This window comes from Diadema antillarum, unplaced genomic scaffold, assembly GCF_040938485.1.
Source record: "Diadema antillarum isolate AM-2024a unplaced genomic scaffold, OU_Dant_1.0 seq00000234_RagTag, whole genome shotgun sequence".
In the NCBI taxonomy this organism is placed as follows: Eukaryota; Metazoa; Echinodermata; class Echinoidea; order Diadematoida; family Diadematidae; genus Diadema; species Diadema antillarum.
Window position 1 is genome coordinate 513,889 of NW_027271283.1, and position 20,557 is coordinate 534,445.

Below are 20,557 nucleotides of genomic sequence, written 5' to 3' on the forward strand. Positions count from 1 at the left end.
GCTTGGTGTGGTCGGGTGTGTCTGGGAACCCTCATTTTTGCAGCTATATAGTAGCAGTTTTGATGAAATTATAATCCTCAAGGTACACCTGCCATCTGCCAAATGTCCCTAATTGAAAGAAATAATCCTTTTTACAGGTAAAAACTAACTATTAAACTTTATTTCAAGTTTCATAAACATCTGTTATTTGTCGAAAATTCCTCTGCTTTCAAGTTACACCCAAAGTGTTCATATTTGTCAAGCTGCAGATTTTTGTTGCAGGTATGCAAGGAAAAACATGTGCAGAAATTTGATGTGACATTTTGTCAGTTAGTTACGTCTAAATAGCTCTGCTTGTGCCAAAGTTTTTGGACATTATCCTCTCTGGTGTACATGTTCATTTGATACCTTGTTTTGGAATACAGAAAAGTAAAAGTAAACCTCGGAGATAAGGTTGATAGTGACCCATCCAGGTATTCATGTGGAGATACAGTACGTGGAGTATTGTACTTGTAGGTAGCTTGTATTAATTAAACCCATTGAAGACTAGTTTCCCATCCCCGAGTATACTCAGGCAGGTTGTCTTTGGGAAATGCATGTTATAGCACAATCAGCCTGTCTTCAACGGGTTAACTTTGACATCTAGCCATCCAGACAACCTAGACCCTCTTCTGAATGAAACAAAAAGTGTCATCTTTCTGTGTATGCAATGAAAAATAAGACCCCCAAAGTGGTTACCATCTACATCAAATACACTCTGATCTGACAACTTAGGCACACATGTAAACTCTTCAATGTTGGCAGTTGTAACCATGTTGTGTAAACATTCTGACTTTCATGTGGAATGAACACACTAACTTGCTGTGTCCTGGTAATATGTACCATAATCGTTCTGTCCAACAGAATATGTATTAATCTGACAGTGAGCCATACTGGCTTATGAATAGGTTAATCAATATCACTTCAGTTTTATTCATTTATATGTTATAGATTTTTCAGAGTACATGAACTCAATCCACAAAACAATGTGTTCCGTATAAAGTAATTTAATGCATAAGCACCTGACTTAGAGACCGTGTGTGAGTTTCACTTACATTATATGTCAGGGTTGATAAAAGCATGTTCTGGATCAAAATCCTGAGCTGCTAATGAGCAAAAAATAACCGCAATAATAAATGAGAAATTCATTCATAGCATCGCAAAGTGATTTGTTTCCAGTATCCTGTATCATTTTTTTCCCATCTTTTTCTTGGGGGGGGGGGGGGGGAAGAATGGAGCAGTGTAATCTTCCACAACAGATTTGACAGCCAAGAAGATGAAACCTTCATTGTAGAGGTGTCTGGCTCAAGTCTGTCTTCTAGTCTCATCCTATTACAGTGCACTCCCGTTATAACGAAATGCTCGGGACCGGCGGTTTTCTTTCGTTATAACCGAACAAATACAATATATAACGAAAACACGGAAGCCACGCATATATCATATTCTGTTTGTTGAATACTCCGTCATACACTGGAAAGCTATGTGAACAATAAAACAAATAGTTAATATTCAATTTCAGATTATTGTATTACAATAACGCAAGTTCCCCTCGGAAACTGTGCGTGACACACCAAGCAAACACACAGTGATGTGACGCGTTCGCCCATGCAGAGACGCTATAAATACTCATTCCACTACGTATTTTCTAAAGCGATCCTCAGTTCATTATAGCGAAGCACATTTCTTTTGTTTTTCTTTGTCAGTGGCGCTCGGAAAAGACTTCGTTATAACGAAAATTTCGTTGTAACTGTGTTCGTTATAAGTGAATTTTGTACCATAGACTTTAATGGCGATAATTTTGGGACCAGAAGTTTTACTTCATTACAACAAAATTTCGTTATAACCGTGTTCGTTGTAACGGGAGTGCACTGTATATTGCTGGGTTTAGATGTCATCTCAGGGGGCTAGAATACTACTTTCCATTGTCATACTCCTACTTGGTTGTGGCACATTCAACAAATATTTCATAAAAAGTCTGAAGAAGCATCTAGGCCCAATTCCACACAGGTACATGGTGAAATCAATACTCACAGCTGATTGGTCATTATCCATGGTAACTGCAATGTTATGATTGTTGCTCTAGTTGAAAAAAAAAATGTGATGGGAAATTACCTGTGGTATATGTATTTGAAGTGTGTCAAAGAAAGAAAGAAAGAAAGTTGTATACCATATCATATGGCATGCACAATGAAAGGTATGATAATTTTATAATACATGTACAATGTTTGTATGTTCAATTAAATCATGAATACTTGCTATCATAATTTCATTCTTGTTGTCTTTTAAATGAAATCATCCTGTGTACTGAATCTGAATACAATGTCATACGTACAATATTATGTACATTCAGCAAGTCTTTTTTCATGCAGTTACATGTATGTCTTACTGTTATTACACACAAATATCTGAAGCACACATATACACGCATACATGTATTCCCGGTTGTGTTACATGTTCTAGCAGATGTAACTGCTGGTAAACCTGAAAACAGTCTTTATTCTCGGCAAGACTAGGCATATAATACTGACTCCACAAGTTAGTCGGCTATCTAGGAATATTTCCTTTCACAAAAGCAAAGAAAAGAAGTGGTGAAATACGAATAAGTTTTGTTTGTTTGTTTTTATTGAACTGAATACAATAATACGTAGTTGGAATGCAGAAACATGCTTACCTTCATTTCAACACTCTATACTCGAGTGAAGGAATCCATAGATGCACCACGTGTACCATGCAAAAGCTATGCATTCTCTTTTTCTCATACCATTTAGCAATTATTATGTTTTGGTCTTTTTTATACAATTTTGATACATTTTCATCATGCATATTCAACATGCGGAGTAACCAAATTATCCTTTGATGCAACAAATGTAGGAACATATGTTTATATATTGTACATCATTTGATTAATTCTTGACTCTGGTTGGTTGAAATTGCGGCATGAATTCAATGATTGCTTGCGCAGCTTCATAGCATCCAGGCTGAAAAGCATGAAATGCTGCTGAATTATCAGTGGAATTAAACAGATTAGGTGGATCAAACTCACAATTCTGGCAAGTCAGGCACTATGTAGCTATTTTAATTCATTGTAATTACCATCATTTGCTTCATGTACAGTTTCACAAATATAATATCTGTACCTATTCAGGACAGATGTACTAAGACTCCAGCTTTGTGCAATATGAATACAATTATGTCTTTACAACAAAGTCATACATTGTATTGTCTTCTGATAACCGAAATTGACATAAAAATTGATCAGCTTGATTTACAAAACTAAAACAAAGAGATAGAGCAATTAATATCATTTAGTGTTAAAAAGAGCAAACTGCATGTCTCTTTAATCCCTACTTGTACTCGCAAATGTATTTAAAGGGATTGTATAGTTTTGGTTGAGACCTAAGTTCAGGTTTCTAACATTTTCTGTTGAGATAATGAGAAACCTCTTATGAAATGTGAAAGAGCATGTAATTTTAAGAGGAATTGAACATTTATTCGATGAAAATTGGCTTTGAAATGGTAGTGATATCCAAAACAGAGCAATCCTAATAAAAGGTGGGACCCACCCTTTATTACGGTCGCTTTGTTTTACTTTGATTTTGGATGTCTCAGCCAGTCCAAAACCGATTTTCATCAAATAAACTTTGAATGCCTCTTAGAATAGAATGTTCTGTACTATTTCATAAGTGGTTTCTTGGTATCTTGCAAAAAGCTAAAAGCCCAATTCTCATCTCTACCAATACTATACCATCCCTTTAAATTATAAATACTTAGTAAATTGCACGTGTCACTTTCAGACCAAGGTCAAGGAATGGTGATTTTTACCTTACATGTACATTAATAATACTTTATGGCAACAATGCTGAAGAAGACAAGGATGAAGATGAGGATGATGAAGAATCAGAAAAGATTAAAAGAACAAGGACTTCTGTCTTCACTGAAACTTGAAGTAAAAGAATAGGAAATGAAGAAAATGGCTCAGAAATACTTCCTCTTCACACATTTCTAATTCAACAGAATTTTCAGAAGACAGTTCATATCACACATACAAAACTGAGTGTACTTTCTGTAGACAAATAATGCCCAAATGTGTACAAATTGTAAAACAAGCAGACAAAGTCAACATCTGCTAATGTCTGTTGCAGACTAGAGATCTCACCAAGGACCAAGGCCTTGTCATTTCGCTCCGTCAAAACGCAATGGCCTTTAAAACAAGTGGCAGAGTTACTACAAGCGGTATCAACATTAGCATTTCGTTTGCATGTACTGTAAAATGAGGAATGTTCGCATGAATTTTAATTACGCGAATTTCGCGAGAGCCAAGATTCACGAAATTAAAACGCACGCGAAGGCTCTTGTCTACACTATATGCATTGAATGCCAGAGGGACTTCGCGAAAACTTCATGCTGTGAAAAAGGCTGTCAGCTCCAATTTGTGAGAATTTCATGCTGCTAAAATATCATGTTTTACAGTACGTAAATGAGCAATTAGAATATATCAATATGATCATGCCAACATTTTGATCATTCTTTGAAAGAGCTACGAAATGAACACAGCTTGCACCTGCAGGAATCTCTACATGTAGTTCATTAAATGTGCCTTCATTTCTGCAGTACACATGACTGTGTTGATGTGAGTGTACAGTAGTCCTCTAGGCAGCCTCGTATAGTCCATTTCATGCACATGCACTTAACTCAAGACAGTTATTGCCACTATTGACAGCCATATGATGGCTGCTATCAGATAAGTCACTCTTCATTTTCCAGATGTAGCAACTTCACCCTGTAATTCCACTTTCACAGTTACACCATGTACACCCCAAGAGGGCGACATACAAATCACAGTTCATGGAACAGGTCAAGGGTCGGCCATAACTTGGAATGTCATACGATGCCAAAGGTCCACTCAGGATGCGGAGATGTTGACCTTTGAAGGGTCAAACTCTGTCCCTTTGAACGGTGACCCTTCGGCATCCCAAGCCTTTCTCAGCATGCTGTGGGTTTCCTGGAAGAGAGAAAGAAAGAGAGAGAGCTCTGACCACTGAGCCAATTCACCCCAAACTCTTAATGTGCCTGTGAACTTAGATGCAACTTGTCAAGCTGTTTTGTTAATCCTGGTCAATAACTAAATTAAACTGGACTTCACGATTCCAGGACATTTGCTCCTGTGACAATTGCTCCCATGAAATATCTGTGCACTAAGCCAAACATTAATTCTACCCACAAACATAATCCTAACCATAATCCTCAGTCCTTGTAGAAAATACGACCGGAGCAATTGTGAAGTAAGGGGGTTTGTAACTTTTAATTTTTTTTTTTTCCTCAGACAAGATCAGTATGAACAGCAGGACAAAATAGTCAACATAACTCTTCACAAGTTATGAACAATAAAAGTTGGTTGGTGATCCTACGCTACCTGCTCTTTGCTCGTCGGCAAGCCTTGTCTCTTGCGCTCCATGTCGTACATGACTCTCTGGTAGTCCAGCTGAGACTCATCGTCCATCTCATGGACATACTGGACGTTGTCAATACTCTTCTGGTCAATCTCTGGCTCTCCCACAAACACCGCCTTCCACCATGTCTGCTTGCGCTTCTCCAAATTCAGCTGTTTTCAATACAAATCAGAATCAAATCAATGGCTGACAAAGGATAAAAATCAGATACATAAATGCTTTGTTGTATACGTATGTGCACTGCACATACACATACCACGGCTCAGCACTAACTTTGTTCTCTGGTGGCTCTTTCGAGCCACTAAAATCTTTGAAATTGAAAAGTACTGGCCCATTATGAAGAAAATATCAAAATCTAATTAAAATTTTAGCTGCCCTATCGGGCCACCGAAATATAGCGTTTTCAGAAACTTGGTGGCCCAACGTCAATTTTTAGTGGCCCTGGGCCACGGATGTCAAGCCCTGTATATACATAATAATACATACACACAGTCAAACCTATCTATAGCAGCACCCAAGGGAAACAAAAAAGTGGCCATTATAGACAGGTGGTTGCTATATAGACAGGGTTTTTTAAGTGGCCTTTCGGGGGGGGGGGGGGAATTTATGTGTTGCTTGAAGGTTTGGTAATTTATTGAAGGGGGGAATCTATTTTGTGGCTGTATATGACAGGTGGCCTGTATTTACATGTAAGTACATTAACTTTGAAAAGTCATCACATATGGCAGAAAAAATCAATAATAACCACCTGTATGCATTTGCCAGGCTCCAGGCTCCATATTGACTCTTCACCTTTGACCTTCTCTACAAGTTGACCCTCGACAAGAACCTTTTCTCCTTGGCCGTCACTTGAGGAACCCTTCATGGATACCTAGGTCAAGGGCACAAACATTTATCATGTGCTTCACGTTCATGAAATAGGCATAATATTATTGTGAAAAAGACTATTTATCAACAAGGCAAATAGATCCAGACCAAAGAAACTCTTGATTTTCGTCCACTGAACATCTTTGCACTTGAACATATTCACATTACGCAATCTTGGCTCTACCACTTCTGAAATGACACTAGAGTTTTGAATATGAGCTGTATTATCTCCTCCATACTATTAGAAAGAACCGCCTCTACAAAAATACAAAATGAAAAGCAACTACATATGTACTACATATTTAAATCCTCGACAACTAACGCAGTTATCGACTAAAGAAATTCAGCTCTATAAGTTCTAGAATTGTGTTAATTAGCCAAATATCGTTACCTGTTTATAGAATTTGATTGAAAGGATTCAATCATGCACATTTAACAGAGGAAAATCAGTAAACATTATGCACAACAAACCTTGGACGATGAGTGATTTATACAATTAATGACAACAGCTCATGGCTTGAGTGAAGTTAATATGAAATCAAATTATGTCTTTCAGTTTGACCATACCAATAAAGAAAAGGCAACGATCACATATTCACAGAAGGGAAAATACCAACCTTTATCTGATCATTCTTGACGTCGACGGTGACCTGCTTGGCTTTGGTAACGTTTGACGGCACAAATACTTTGATGTCCACATCTTTTAGTGTCTGTGACCATGCATAGTTTTCTCTCAGCGCACCGTTGTATGTGTCCGCTTTGTTCAGCTGCAGCCTACATTCATGAAATAGCAGATAAAATTGGTAGAGCATAGTAAATCAGCACTCTGTGATCAAGCATACAGGAGAAGATAAAAAGTTGTATAAATTAATAGAGTGGAAACTGGTCAGTTGGGTCAGTGGATGTTGGCAAACTTCTCCCTTAGAATGCCACACCAACCTACCTTGGAGTGCAGTTGGATAGGCAGTTGACCTACAAGGAGCACCTCAAGGCTATAAGTCCATAAGTGTCCTCAAGGAACAATCCCCTTTGCCGACTTGCAGGCTCAAAGTGGGGTGCCAGTGCAACCACTCTTCGCACCAGTGCACTAGCACTGGTATACAGTGCCGCGGAATACGCCTCCCCTGCGTGGTGTATGAGCTCTCACACCAAGAAACTTGACACGGTCCTGAATGACACCTTGAGGCTCATTACAGGATGTCTCCGGCCAACACCAACAGAATTTCTCCCTATTCTTTAAGGCATTGCTCCCGCTCCAACACGTCGAGAACTCCATACCCATAAGCTGGTCACCAAGGCCTCCAGCCACCCGAACAACCTCCTCCAAGATGTAGTTGAGGGCTCTCTATCTCTGGGCAAGCAGCAGCGACTGAAGTCCCGTCGCCCTTTCTCCCGCCACGCAACAACGCTGAGGGGATCAGACTTTAACATCTGCCGGGCATGGCGTGGAGAGCAAGCTGGCAAGACACTCCACAACCTGCCCAACTCGTTATCAAGCCCAATACATCTGTCCCCCAGGTCCGAACCTCCCAAGGAGGGAGTGAGTGCCATTGAATCAGATTCGAACGGGAGTTGGGCGTTTCAACGTAGCCATGCATCGGTGGGGGCTGTGCTTGTCAGCAGCTTGCCAGTGTGGTGCACCAGAACAGACTGCTCAACACATCTTGAGTAAGTGCCCTGATCTCTGACCACCTAACAACATGGACCTAACACACCCTACTCCTGAGACTGTAACTTGGCTAGAACAACTGAGAGACATTACTTAGCTGCTGCATACACAAGAAGAAGTGGATGTTCCATCAATGTGTGACAAGATGATAACAAAGATAACTAATTTTAAAATCTGTATTACTGCAAAAGTGCAAAACTGTCGTAGTCCTGAAATCATAAGGTTCCTAGTTCAAGTTCCCTGGCTGCGGTGGATATGCGGTGATCTAGCAGTTGGTCTACTCCCACTTGGTCTAATAGCCATTTGGTCTCAACCCACATAGTCTAATCCCAGTCCATCTACAACCAGTTCATCTATTGACCATTTAGTCCAATTGCCACTTAACCTAATAACTGTACCAGTTGGTCTACTTCCAGATGGGCTTTGCCCACTTCGTCTAATACCCTCAGTTTATTAGACAAAATGGGAAAAAGTCCAAGGAGACAAAACTGCAGTTAGACCATCTGGTCATTAGACGATGCGATAAGAAGCCAAACTGGGAAGTAGACCATCTGATAGTAGACCAAGTGGTAATAAACAGGCTATGGTTTATGGCTAGGCATGGTGCTTCATACTTTTGTTTCGTCTTTCGGAGGGACTTAAAGAGCTCTATTGGTTTCATGGCTGCTTGGTTTACAAGCATTTATTGCTTTCCTGGTGGTGATGTAAAACAAATCACTTCAAATCATTGTTATTTCCTCATTGGCAAATACCCAAAAGAAAGCACCACTGGAAATATTGGAAATTTACCCACTGGAAACTGAAAGAGTATACATATCAAGTCTATGTAAATCTTAGAGTGTTCATGGTTTACCATAATCTGCAATATTCAGCAATATCATTTCGGGAAGTGCTTTCACTAAAACTAACTTTCATCACTGTTTAAACTACATCCCAGAAGACCTACGCCCATGGATAAAATGTCCTTGATATCATACATAGCCACTTTTGATACACATATCTAAAGCTTCATTAAGCAACACCTTTCTATCTGTTGGACTCTGGTACAACCAAATGCAGACAAGTTCCCTCTTCATCCAAAAGGCCTTCATAAATTCTCATTTCAATACAACAACTAGAAATGTCGCTATGGCGACTGGTATGCCTCCGCCATAATGCATGATTCTCCTAAAAGGTCAAGATAGTACATGTAGACAATGTGTGATTACATTTTCACAAAATTGGCAAAATATCAAAATGACAAGTTCGTCACAAATGTGTTGGAATGTTCACCTTCCTTGACCTAGGTTTAATTGGATGAATAGGAGAGCATGTATTTGGGATTTAAGGACTTTACCTTGACTTTGACCCATTCATACATTTATGCATTGAGTAATTTTCAAGGTATGGAGAAAAAGTGCAATTTCTGTATTGAATAGTAAATTGTTACCAATTTCATCTGGTCTTTGACCCTAAAATTCATAAGATAATCACTGTCAGGCAAAACATGCATAAATATGTAGTACATTTCAAGGTAACTTGAGCCACTTCGGAGATATGGAGGAAAAACTTAGTTCAGCACTTTCACTTGATTTTTGACCTTTTGACCTTTGAGGCAAAAACAAAAGAAAAAAAAAAACTTTCCAGAGAATTTCTATTGGGTTATACATGCATATTACACCAAGTTAAAAAAAAATAATAATCCTGCTGGCATTGCATAAACATGACGGAAATAGTAAAATTTTGAAGTGCTGCCCTTGACCTTTGACCCCTGACCTTTGACCCCACGAACCCTAAATTCTTTAGATAATCACTGCTAGTCAGTACATATATATATGCTATGTTCTATGAAGATACCTTGAACAATTTCCAAGGTACAGAGAAAAAAGGTGAAGTTTTAATATTATTACTTGACCTTTTGACCTTTGACCTTTGACCTCATGACCCAAACTTTCACCAGAGAATCTTAATTGGGTAATATATGTATACACTAAGTTTCAAGAAAATATCTTCAGGCATTGCATAGATATGGTGGAAATAGTGAAATTTTAGGTATTTGACCTTGACCTTTTGACCTTTGACCTTGAGCATGTGCACCCAAAAGTTGATAGGCACAACTTCACCCCCTAATACACATACATGCCAAGTTTCATTAGGATACCTCAAAAGGTTTTGATAGTTACCCTGTCCACAAAATTCATTACGGACGGACGGAAGGACGGACGGACGGACGGACGGACAACCCGAAAACATAATGCCTCCGGCACCACTTCGTGGCGGAGGCATAACAACAACAACAACAACAACAACAACAACAACAACAACAACAACAACAACAACAACAACAACAACAACAACAACAACAACAACAACAACAACAACACCAAGAACAACAACAACAACAACAGCAGCAGCAACTTTCCTATTTACAGACAAAGAATCTTTGCTCTACTACCAGGACTGAGTTCACATCAAATGAATTCAATGACCTACTCTTTTGAAGTTGAAGTCTTATCCTTTGTTGTTGTTGTTGTCGTTGTTGACCTCTGACCTCCAGTTGCTCCACCACACCCCTGAATGACCTCACCGGTGTCTGGGTTGGTCATTACTGGCTGCGGGCCATCAGTACTGGCCCCTGTCTCAGCACAGGTACCGCCCACTGGCCTGGGACCACCCGGAAGCTCTGAGGTGTCCGTGGTGGCCACTTCCACTGTCTCCAATGCAGGAGGTGGCTCTTTGTATTGGGGGCAGATATTGAATGACAGTTTAATGATTGCTTCATATGGCAGAAGCCTTTGTTCACATCATCAGTCATAACTCTCTCGTCACTAATGTCTTAAATTCTTATTACAACTTCATCTCCTAGTCTTGCTTACTGGCTCTGGGATAACATATACATAGAAATGAGCCTTCAATTCAATTCAATTCATACATTCATTCAATGATAATAATTGTTTCAAAATACAATATGAACTGTATATAAAATGCAAATGTCTTTGCACACAGAGCGCGACTATAGAGACTGCAATGGGATAACTGTCCAGTTCCTTAAAAAAAGAAACAGAAAAGAAAAAAATGTTACATTTTCTAAATTCTAGAGGTGTGTTGTACTACTCATTTCATCTGAAGATGTTATCTGGTGTCAACGTTTACATTTACTAGTCTCTGCCTAATGTTGACACATATCTTTTTTTTTTTATTGCTGATATGATCATTTGGAGGGGCATCATCTAAAGTACACAGAGTGTAAAGTAGCAAAAGATAGAAGATACAGAGGCTGACTCACCATCCACATTCTCAGCAGCAGCGCCTTTTTTCTCCCCCTTGGATGACACTTTCTTTTCTATTTCCTGTGACATGCGTTCATACTTCATATATGCCTAGATGCATTGCAAGAAAAGATGGGAGGGGAAAACATTGTACAACACTCAGACTCATTGCTTTGTACAATGTACAGTGTACTCTTGTTAAAACAAACGCATTTATGACAAAATTCTTGTTACAATGAGGTAAAAATTCAGTTCCCCCAAAACATTAATGTGTCTTAGAATGTGTACTTTACTGTTCAGCTATTATGAAATTTCGATATAACCAAAAAAAAACAAAACAAAACAACAACAACAGCAAAACTGCTGGTCCTGAGGACTTTGTTATAATGGGAGTTGCCTGTACAACAAACAGTATGACCAGAAGCATTGTGAATAAACAGGTTCATAAAATGTTAGCCATATCAGTGCTGGAGTAAGACAACATTTCAAAACATTAGGCAAGGGTGGGGAAAAAATGTATCCAAATATAACACCATTAATAATGACATAGTAAATGAACAAGATATAAAAAGCTACACCTGCTATTGCTCTTGCAATACAGTGCATGGAGAGCCATATTTTGTATTTTCCAAAAATTTCAATGATAGAATATAACTTCAGAGAAATTATTCAGGACAATCACAGCTAAAGATAACCATGCCTAGTATGCAGCAGTTACAAATACTGCCAAGGTTTGTTGTCTGATGCAAAAAATGCTACCAACCGATGAAGGCTACCACATACTAGTTTGTTCTATGACAATCCGACCCAAGAAGAGTATGATGGAAATGTTACCTGCATCACATATTTGCGAGCTATACCTGGCGGCAATCCAATCGTATCATCCTCATGCTTCATTATGTGGTAGAAGTCAGTCCTGTGCAAATAAGAAGGAATAAAGGAATAAAAACTTCAACACCAATGGAAAATAATGTTCTTTTGAAATTTGTACCGGTATATAACCCCCTGTCATTAAATTCTTTAAATCAAGAAAAAGAGCTATTTTGCCTCTGTTTTGAGAGAAATTATGATTGTCTGCACAATCTGAAGTAGAAGTTTAATAGTCAATAATCTTTCAAGTAGCCAGGGGCTAATAATCAGTGTTCAAATGATTTACAGCAAGATGAATGAAGTGCCTTGAGAAATGCATTTCCTAGATTATAGAGAGCACACAACCACAAACAGACAAACAAACAAAGATAGACAGACAAATTTATGCATGTGCATATTTCTCAACTGACTTCTTTCAACTTACCATAATCATTGTACATTGATATCTAGCTAACATGTAGAGTCCTGGCCCTGAAATATGGTACATTGCACAATATTATATGGCCAACTTCAGTTTCAGATTGTGTAGGCAGTGTACACCACAATCTCTCAAGAGTTGTTTTGAGCAATGACACGAAAGTCAACATTGATATTATTGATGCTTTCCAGCAACTGCTTTGGTTCAGTATCAGGTGAATGATTGGAAATAAGCTATATAGTAAGTGCTGTGAGTTTGGTGTAATTTGGTTAAGGAGAATTTGAGATATTCATGGATACAGAAGTACATTAGCGCCAAACTGCTTACCTCCTATATAAGAATTCAAAGACAACATCCAAGAAAGAATCTATCTGTCTCACATTCTGCATAATGTCTCCAAGATTAGCATCAAAGCGTCCACTTGTGGTGTCTGCCATGTTCTGGGGAAAAAAGAAAAAGAAATACAGACATCATGCATTGTGTTTGCTTGATGAAAAGTGCTTGTACTAGTGACTACTAGTACTACCTACCATACTCTGTAGTTGGTAGTTACTTCTCCTCATGACAAGCAATGAACATGCATGATGACACTAAGATTTATTAGTATTGAGAGCTGTTTTGCGGGTTAATTCATTCCATTTGATTTGCCACTGGACCAGGATGGCATAGATCGTCTATCAATACATCTTCAAGAGCAGATGCTAGAACACTCACCTAAGCTTCCCTACAGAGTCCACAAAGACAGGAAGCAAGGCAAACCCCAGTGGACACAGAAGGCAACACTGCACACTGGCACTGGTCTGATGGTCCAGGACCAGTAAGAATTATTCTTGGACCAGTAACCTTTTTCAGGAATGGACTAGTAAAAAATAGAAAAACTGGGTACTTACTGGTCCGAAAGACAGGTCGGACCAATAGAAAAACAGGGTTATCGTGCAGTCCTGCAGAAGGTGAAGAGCGCTTACTCACTCTCCTGGAATATCAACCTGGAAAAAATGGAAGCTGGCCGAGAAACTAAAAGATGGGTACCTTCTGTGGAAGTCATACTTGGAGGTCAAACAGTCCTTTAGAAGATCTCTCAGGCAATCAGAAGCATCCTAAAATTTAGCTACACAGGGGAAGTTAGAGCTTACCAGTGAAAGAAATGACACCTTATTCTACACTTTGAGCTGAAAAAAGTTGAATAGGTGTGGCAGATCTCTGACACAAGACCTCCCCTTCCTGACATACAAAGACACCACCTTTCATGGTAAGAATATCATGGAGGGTTGGCAGGCCTACTTCCAAGACCTCTCATCTGGTGCCAGTAGGGATGATCTACCATCTCCATCCACACACCATCAGGAGGGCACAGATATCCAACTACAATCCTGTGCTCAGCATTCCAATGCATCACATCTCAGTTACAACAGACAAGGCACAGGAAATCATACTCTCACAGGAGATTATACTCTCACTTTACACCATGTTGATGATACCACTCAGAAACTCCAGCCACGTTCTACCCAGATGCTGTTTGGCTGTGGAACTCCCCACCACCTTCCACCATTAGCTGCACCTCCTTGGAGATCTTCAAAAAAGAAGGTGCAACTTGTAAAGCTCCTATGAGCTTTTGTCTTGTTTTTAGCTGCACATAGAAAATTGTACAGGATTTTTACCTGCACATTGTACACCCAGCACTTGACAAGCACAAGGTACGATGATATGCCAGAGGCGGACTGTACAAAACCAGACTGGAAGAAGAAAAGAAGCCACACAAAGTTTGGGGCCTCGACAACATTACGACACAGCACCTGGTCCACTCAGGACCGATCCTCCGCAGGCTGCTTCTCCTGCCCCAGAACTCTATTACACTTGCACATCTTCCTGTATCTCTGAAAGAGGCTCTTATCATCCCACTGCACAAAGGAAGAAACAAGCCAGTTAATGACCCATCCAGCTACAGAGGAATCTCGCTGACCCCAACTCTGTCTAAGCTACTGGAAACAGCTCTGCAGCCTAAGAGAGAAGACTCTCAAACAGAAACCAGTATTCCAGATGAACCTCAGTTTGGATTTCAAGCCACCAGTTCCTGCCTGCTAATATTAATGACCCCAGTTGATCATTGAACTCAACTCTTCCCAGAAAAGAAAATCAATATACCTAGCACTCCAAGATGCAGCCAAAGCTTTGCTGTGTGTGGCATTCTGGCTAATTCCAGAAGCTCTCCACCACACCAATCCCAAGTGAACCTCAAAGCACTCTACAATGAATTATATTGTGAATGATATTAATTGATATTCTTTTTTTAAGTGATGAATAATTTGAAATTCGTAAATACTTTGTTTTTTAATCAAACTTGTACACTGTAGTATTATGTCTTTGTGAGGAAATGTTACAATTCAGCCATTTGGCTGCGAGAACGTTTTATCTAATAAACCATACCATACCATACCATAACAGTCTCTAAGAAATGCACAACAGAGCTGCTAGTCGGGTTCTGTGGAAAGGTGTTTTTAACTCCACTTTCCCACTTCAGAATGGAGTTAGGCATGGAGGAATCCTCTCCCCTCTCCTCTACAACATCTTCATTGACGGACTGATAAAGATGCTGAAAGTTGAAGACTTGGGTTGCCACTTTCATATTAAATCTACTTGCTGGAGTAATTGTCTTGGCAGATGACATTGCCCTAATTGCTTCATCAGCGGAGGAGCTGCAATTGATGCTCAACATCACCCACACCTACACTGTATGCTACCACCAGGAAATACAGGATAAATCCAGCGAAGAGTGCCATCCTAGTCTACAGCCACAAATAGGAAGTAATACACACACCTAGCATCTGAACAAAGAACAAATCAAGAAGTTGACCCAGATCCTCACCTAGGTGTCACCAAGCCAATGCAACCGTAAAGACTCAGCTCCAAACATTGTCACATGACATCCTGTTCTCCCTAACTGGAGGACCAGCCTCACGGAACAACTTTTGGCCTCCCACCATCACAAAGTTGTGGTCTGCATACTGTATCCACAGGATGTTGTGCGAGGTTGCCATTGTGAAGTTCGACAAAAGGTCGCAGGAAAAGCTTGACTCTGCACAGGACCTGTTCAAGAAACATCTTGGTCTCCTGAAAAGTGCGGTGAATGAAGCTGTCTTCCTCTTAATAGGCAAGCTTCCTCTCTCCCTTCAAGTAGATCTCTGTACTATTCTCTCCTTGGGACAACTAGTCACACTGCCCTCAGACAGATTCGAGCACAGGATCCTCCTTCATGCACTGGCAAACAACACTCCCTCTATCCCCAACTGGAAGCGGCTTCTTGCCAAGCTCAATTTAAGCCTGTTTAGTACTCTCTGGCACCTTAAGGCTTTGACTACCCTAACTGGAAAAGGTTGTGTCGTCGGTTATCCACGACCACCACAATGCTATACCGGCTTGCGACGCCATAGAAAATAAGTGCACCCTTGCTCCATGGAAGCAATGTAGCACTAGCAGCCTTCCAGCCCTTGAATGTTCCCAGCTGCCCTGCCCCCACATCTCCCTCTGTAGTACCTCAAGACTCCGCTCCCAGCAAGCAACTTGCACTTACCCAATGCTGCACACTGGCACTGGTCCGATGGTCCAGGACCTGTAAAAATCACTGTCAAACCAGTAACTTTTTCAGGTATGGATCAGTATTAATGGAAAAACTGGGTACCTACTACACTGGTACAACAGACATGTCGGACCAGTAGAAAAAATGGGTTAGTGTGTGGCCCTGACTTATCCAACGCAGTACCAACTGATGATAATAAATATTCATAGGCAAGTCTTCAACCTTCATCTGTAGACTCTGCAGCATTGAGGAAGAGAACACCATCCAGTGATCCACTTTGTTGCCTCTTGCCCAGCCCTCCAAACTATCATGCTGCATTCACTCCAGATCAGATTACCCAGGCATTCACTACACATGGCATCTCCATCCTTGCCACTAGGAATTTGTTCCCTTTTCTACCAATATCCACCTCTCTTTCTACCAACATTATGTCCAACTAGCTGCCTCCTCCGTAGCTCCGATACATTCCTCAAATACATCTTTGCTGGTCGTCCCAACATTATCTTTGTTACACCTTGGTAAAACAGCTTGACGTGGAAAACTGCTGATCTTGGACTACCGGAGGAAGAATAATCAAAAAGAAGAAGACACACAATACCACAATACATCCACTGTAACAGCAATACTAGAGGAACTGCAGTCTAGTGGCCCTCTCTTGCAGACTAGCAATGCTGTACAAGATAACACATACCCTACAGTAATTTTGCACATATGATTAAAGAACAACTTCAACGACTCCCAAACATGTCCAAGAAGAACTCACAACTATTAATACCTGGTCCCACCAATATGTACCAAGCAGAACTCTTTATCACCAAAACTCCTCCTTACCAAGAACCATCAAAGACTGGAACAGATGACCCCAGGAGGTGGTTGAGGCCAGTTGGCAATACCATCACATCAGCCCAGTTGTGTTGCGAGCCTTGGCCTACATATTGTACATAGGATCATAGGAGTAGTTGCTTACAACTCATTTTTCATTTATAATTAAGATTGTTATCATAATTACTATCGTTAATGGACTTGTCAGTTTATTGATTATTCATTTATGCATTCATTTGGATGATAATTATTTCTGCAACTACTTGAACCCTTTGAAGACTCGCATAAATTTAACTTAGAAAGTTAGAGGGACCCCCCCCCCTCCAAAATGAAGAGCGACAACATAATCAGCAACGCGACGGAGTTGATTGTGGCATGTGGGCATGTATCATCATACATGTATGGCTCATTAAGATTAAGATTTACTATGGAGTACCTAAGGTTCTGTATAAGACCAAGGGTTTTGGTTTGATCTTGCCGCAGTGCAGCGTGTGAGCTGAGCGAGGAGCACGAGCACTAGGATCTATAACTGCGACAGCTGGCATACGAAGTGTGGCGGCTGCGCCGTTTTCCGCATTCAGATCTTAATGTTTTGTATACAAAACGGGTGTCGTTCCGGCGCTATATTTCCTTAATTTTTCAACAAAAACTACTAGGAATACTTACATGGGTCGATTAAACCTAAATGATTCCAATCGGCGACTGTTTGATGCATTTCATTGCTTATGATGCAGAAAATGTTGTCTTATAAGGCGAATTATCTTCAGCTCACCGATGCTCATTAAACTCACAATAACTTGCACATGCGCACAGCATGAGCTGTATTGCTAGCCTTTTGTCAAGGCCCTCTCACTGTAACGGACGAGCGAACGGACGAGCGAAGTGAGTCCATCCAAGTGCGCAGTGCTACCACACTTGGCTGGGCTCTCTACACCATACAGTGAGAGGGCCTTGACAAAAAGCTACTGTATTACTCGCTACAGGCGTAAATATTCATAAATGAATGATACACGCCAAAAAAATTTAAATAACAACAACAACATGGTGTTGCAATTTTATATCGTACCCTTAATGCGCCGAAGAAATGTGTCCCAGAACCCAGTAATGCTGCTTGAATCGCTTACAAAATAATAATAATAATTCATTTCACCTTGTAATTACGCACTGTGCGATGATGCATTATTCATTGAGCTTCCGTAACGTTGACATCATTGTTCACGCATGCGTAGATGCGTACTAATGATGGATATACACGTTCAAAATGACAGCAAGGCTCTCCACTAGGGCAGGTCGCTTAGGCCTACTCCTAAAAAATGTGGAAAATTTTGCAGTTTCCAGATCATTAATTGGTGAGAAGAACCAAGGCAAATGGGGTAAACTAATGTAAAATATATTTCATTTTTTATTGCCACTGTGTTTATGATAGAAATTTAGCCATGCTTTATTTGTGAAGTCGCCGTATGTGGCAATAGGAAGTTATTCGTGATTTTTGCTCCAGCTAAACTGCGAGGTAGCCGCCCCAGGACCGCGCCTTGCGGCGCGGTCTCCGGGGCTATAGACCTAGTAATCTTAGTATCGTTAGGACGTAGGAGTAGGACCTATAAATTAAAGGCCCATGGTAAAGAATACACAGACAGAAATGGATGGGACTATTACAGGGACACTTGTACCCGTCTGTCACGTGCGAGAGCGTTGTTTTCAATTATAGGAGATCTTAAACTACACTTAGTCTGACCATGTGTAACGACTAACTTTCCATAATATGATTTCAAGCTTACCACACTCTGAATTTACTGCAAGGTACCGAAAAAGAGCACAAACTTGAATCCACCTCAGACACAAATCGAAAAATGTCTCCTCCCTCCGCGCGTTCTGACGTACAAACAACAAGAACACACAGAATGAACTTTCCTGTCGACCGACCGAGGCGTAAAATGAATGACTTCAAGATCACATGCGCGATTCTCTTCAGCAAATACACGGAAGTCATTCAGAAAACACATGCGGGCGGAACGACCCACACTGATTGCGCTCCTTGTATCCCTCGTTGACAGTGCAAGTGCGCAATGTAGGGTAAGTTCCCCGGAATGGTCAGCAGCAGCCCATCCCTAAACATACACACAAGAGAGGAACAAACGAAGCCAAAATCGAAGGTTAATTGTCTGTAAGTATCTTTAATTTATTATCTCATTCACTCAACAATAAATGATTGAAGAGATTTGTGTCGAAATTGTAAGACGAAATGATCAAACTGGATTGGTAAAACACTCTAGTCTCTACAGCGAAAGGCGGGTCTTCATTCCAGTCGGGTGACTGTAAGGTAGCCACCGTGGTCCGTGGACCCCTGCTGTCGCTGTCTCCTCGGGGTTGCGCTCCCGGTCTGATCCAGTCAACGTTACCCCAATCTGGGCCTGCGCCCGCCCGGGAGCGCTGCACAATTATAATCTCAGTGTGATAGCCATATCGAAGCAAGTATCTTATTAACCGTCAAGTTGTTCAGTCAACATAATAACATTATTTTGGATCATGCCTGTATGGCCCAATATTATCGGTATTCCCCGTGTGCCAAAGTGATACCACATACTGTACGAGCTGAAATTTTTGCGTAGGTCTGCAGATATATTTTTGCGAATTGCTACTTGGATTATTGGAGGACGTTTTTTTCGCGTGTTGTTAATTTCGCGGTTGCGAGGGTCTAACTGAACTTACTTATTGGCGCATTTTTTTCGCAGTTCAAAGGCGATTCATGAAATTCGCGAAAATAAAACCACCGCGAAAATTTCAGCTCGTACAATATTCCATGAACTGATGAACCACCACGCACTGAGCAGCCGGCGAGCTGCTCTTATGGAACACTGTTTGACAAATTATAACATCCCTAAAGGCAGCCCTCCATACCCTGCGATTTTGATGTGTCGAACACTGTGTGATAACGCGTGTCTTTGCTCGCCACTACAGGATTATCGAGCTTTACATTATTTACTAAAATAACATTGCATATCATGCATTGCAGAAAATTGCCATGATCATGGCGCAAAGTGTAAAGAAGTCTGCAATACAGTACAGTAGCTTTAATCCTTGAACATCCTAGCGAGCCACATCAATTACGATCAAACATCAAATACGATAGACCTCTATTTTGATACCTCCTTCATCCATCCACAGCCATCGCATTTTGTGCAAACCACTCATCGCGATCGCAGGCAGGAGAGGCTTGTGTGTGTGTGTGTGTGTGTGTGGTTTGTGTGTCTTTGTGTGTAGTGGTCGGTGTACCGTAAAATCGGTGTACTGTAAAAGCGAATATTTTTGCGCAACGGATTTTTCGCGCTTGGCCAGGTAAGAAGAGTTTTGTGTGTTTTTAATTCCGTGAAATCAAGACATCAGCTACTGGAACATATGGCACGCAAAAATATTCGCATGCTTTTATTTTTGCGCTAGCTTCTGGTAGCACGAAATGCGAGAAAATTTCGACTTTTACAGTACCTGTGCAGGCAGTAACAGGTCCTAGACTGGTGGATCGATTTTTGTGGATTTTCTTTGTAGTTGTTCTTTATATCCCATAATGATTTTGCCAAGGACAGTGAACATAATAGTATACCCCTCCACAGTACGTTCATTAGT

At 40.5% G+C, this 20,557-nt stretch overlaps 1 protein-coding gene across 1 annotated transcript; it reads right to left on the minus strand.

The window, feature by feature from the left end:
* Positions 1-4,710: 4,710 nt before the first annotated feature.
* LOC139729348 (nudC domain-containing protein 3-like) lies at positions 4,711-18,789 on the minus strand. The gene is made up of 9 exons (XM_071640276.1): positions 18,715-18,789; positions 12,868-12,980; positions 12,087-12,168; positions 11,270-11,363; positions 10,477-10,717; positions 6,953-7,109; positions 6,217-6,339; positions 5,432-5,620; positions 4,711-5,020 (listed from the first exon to the last, which is right to left on the minus strand). Exons 2-9 carry the CDS (start codon positions 12,975-12,977, stop codon positions 4,922-4,924), a joined length of 1,095 nt encoding a protein of 364 aa, XP_071496377.1. The 5' UTR covers positions 12,978-12,980; positions 18,715-18,789; the 3' UTR covers positions 4,711-4,921.
* Positions 18,790-20,557: the final 1,768 nt, after the last annotated feature.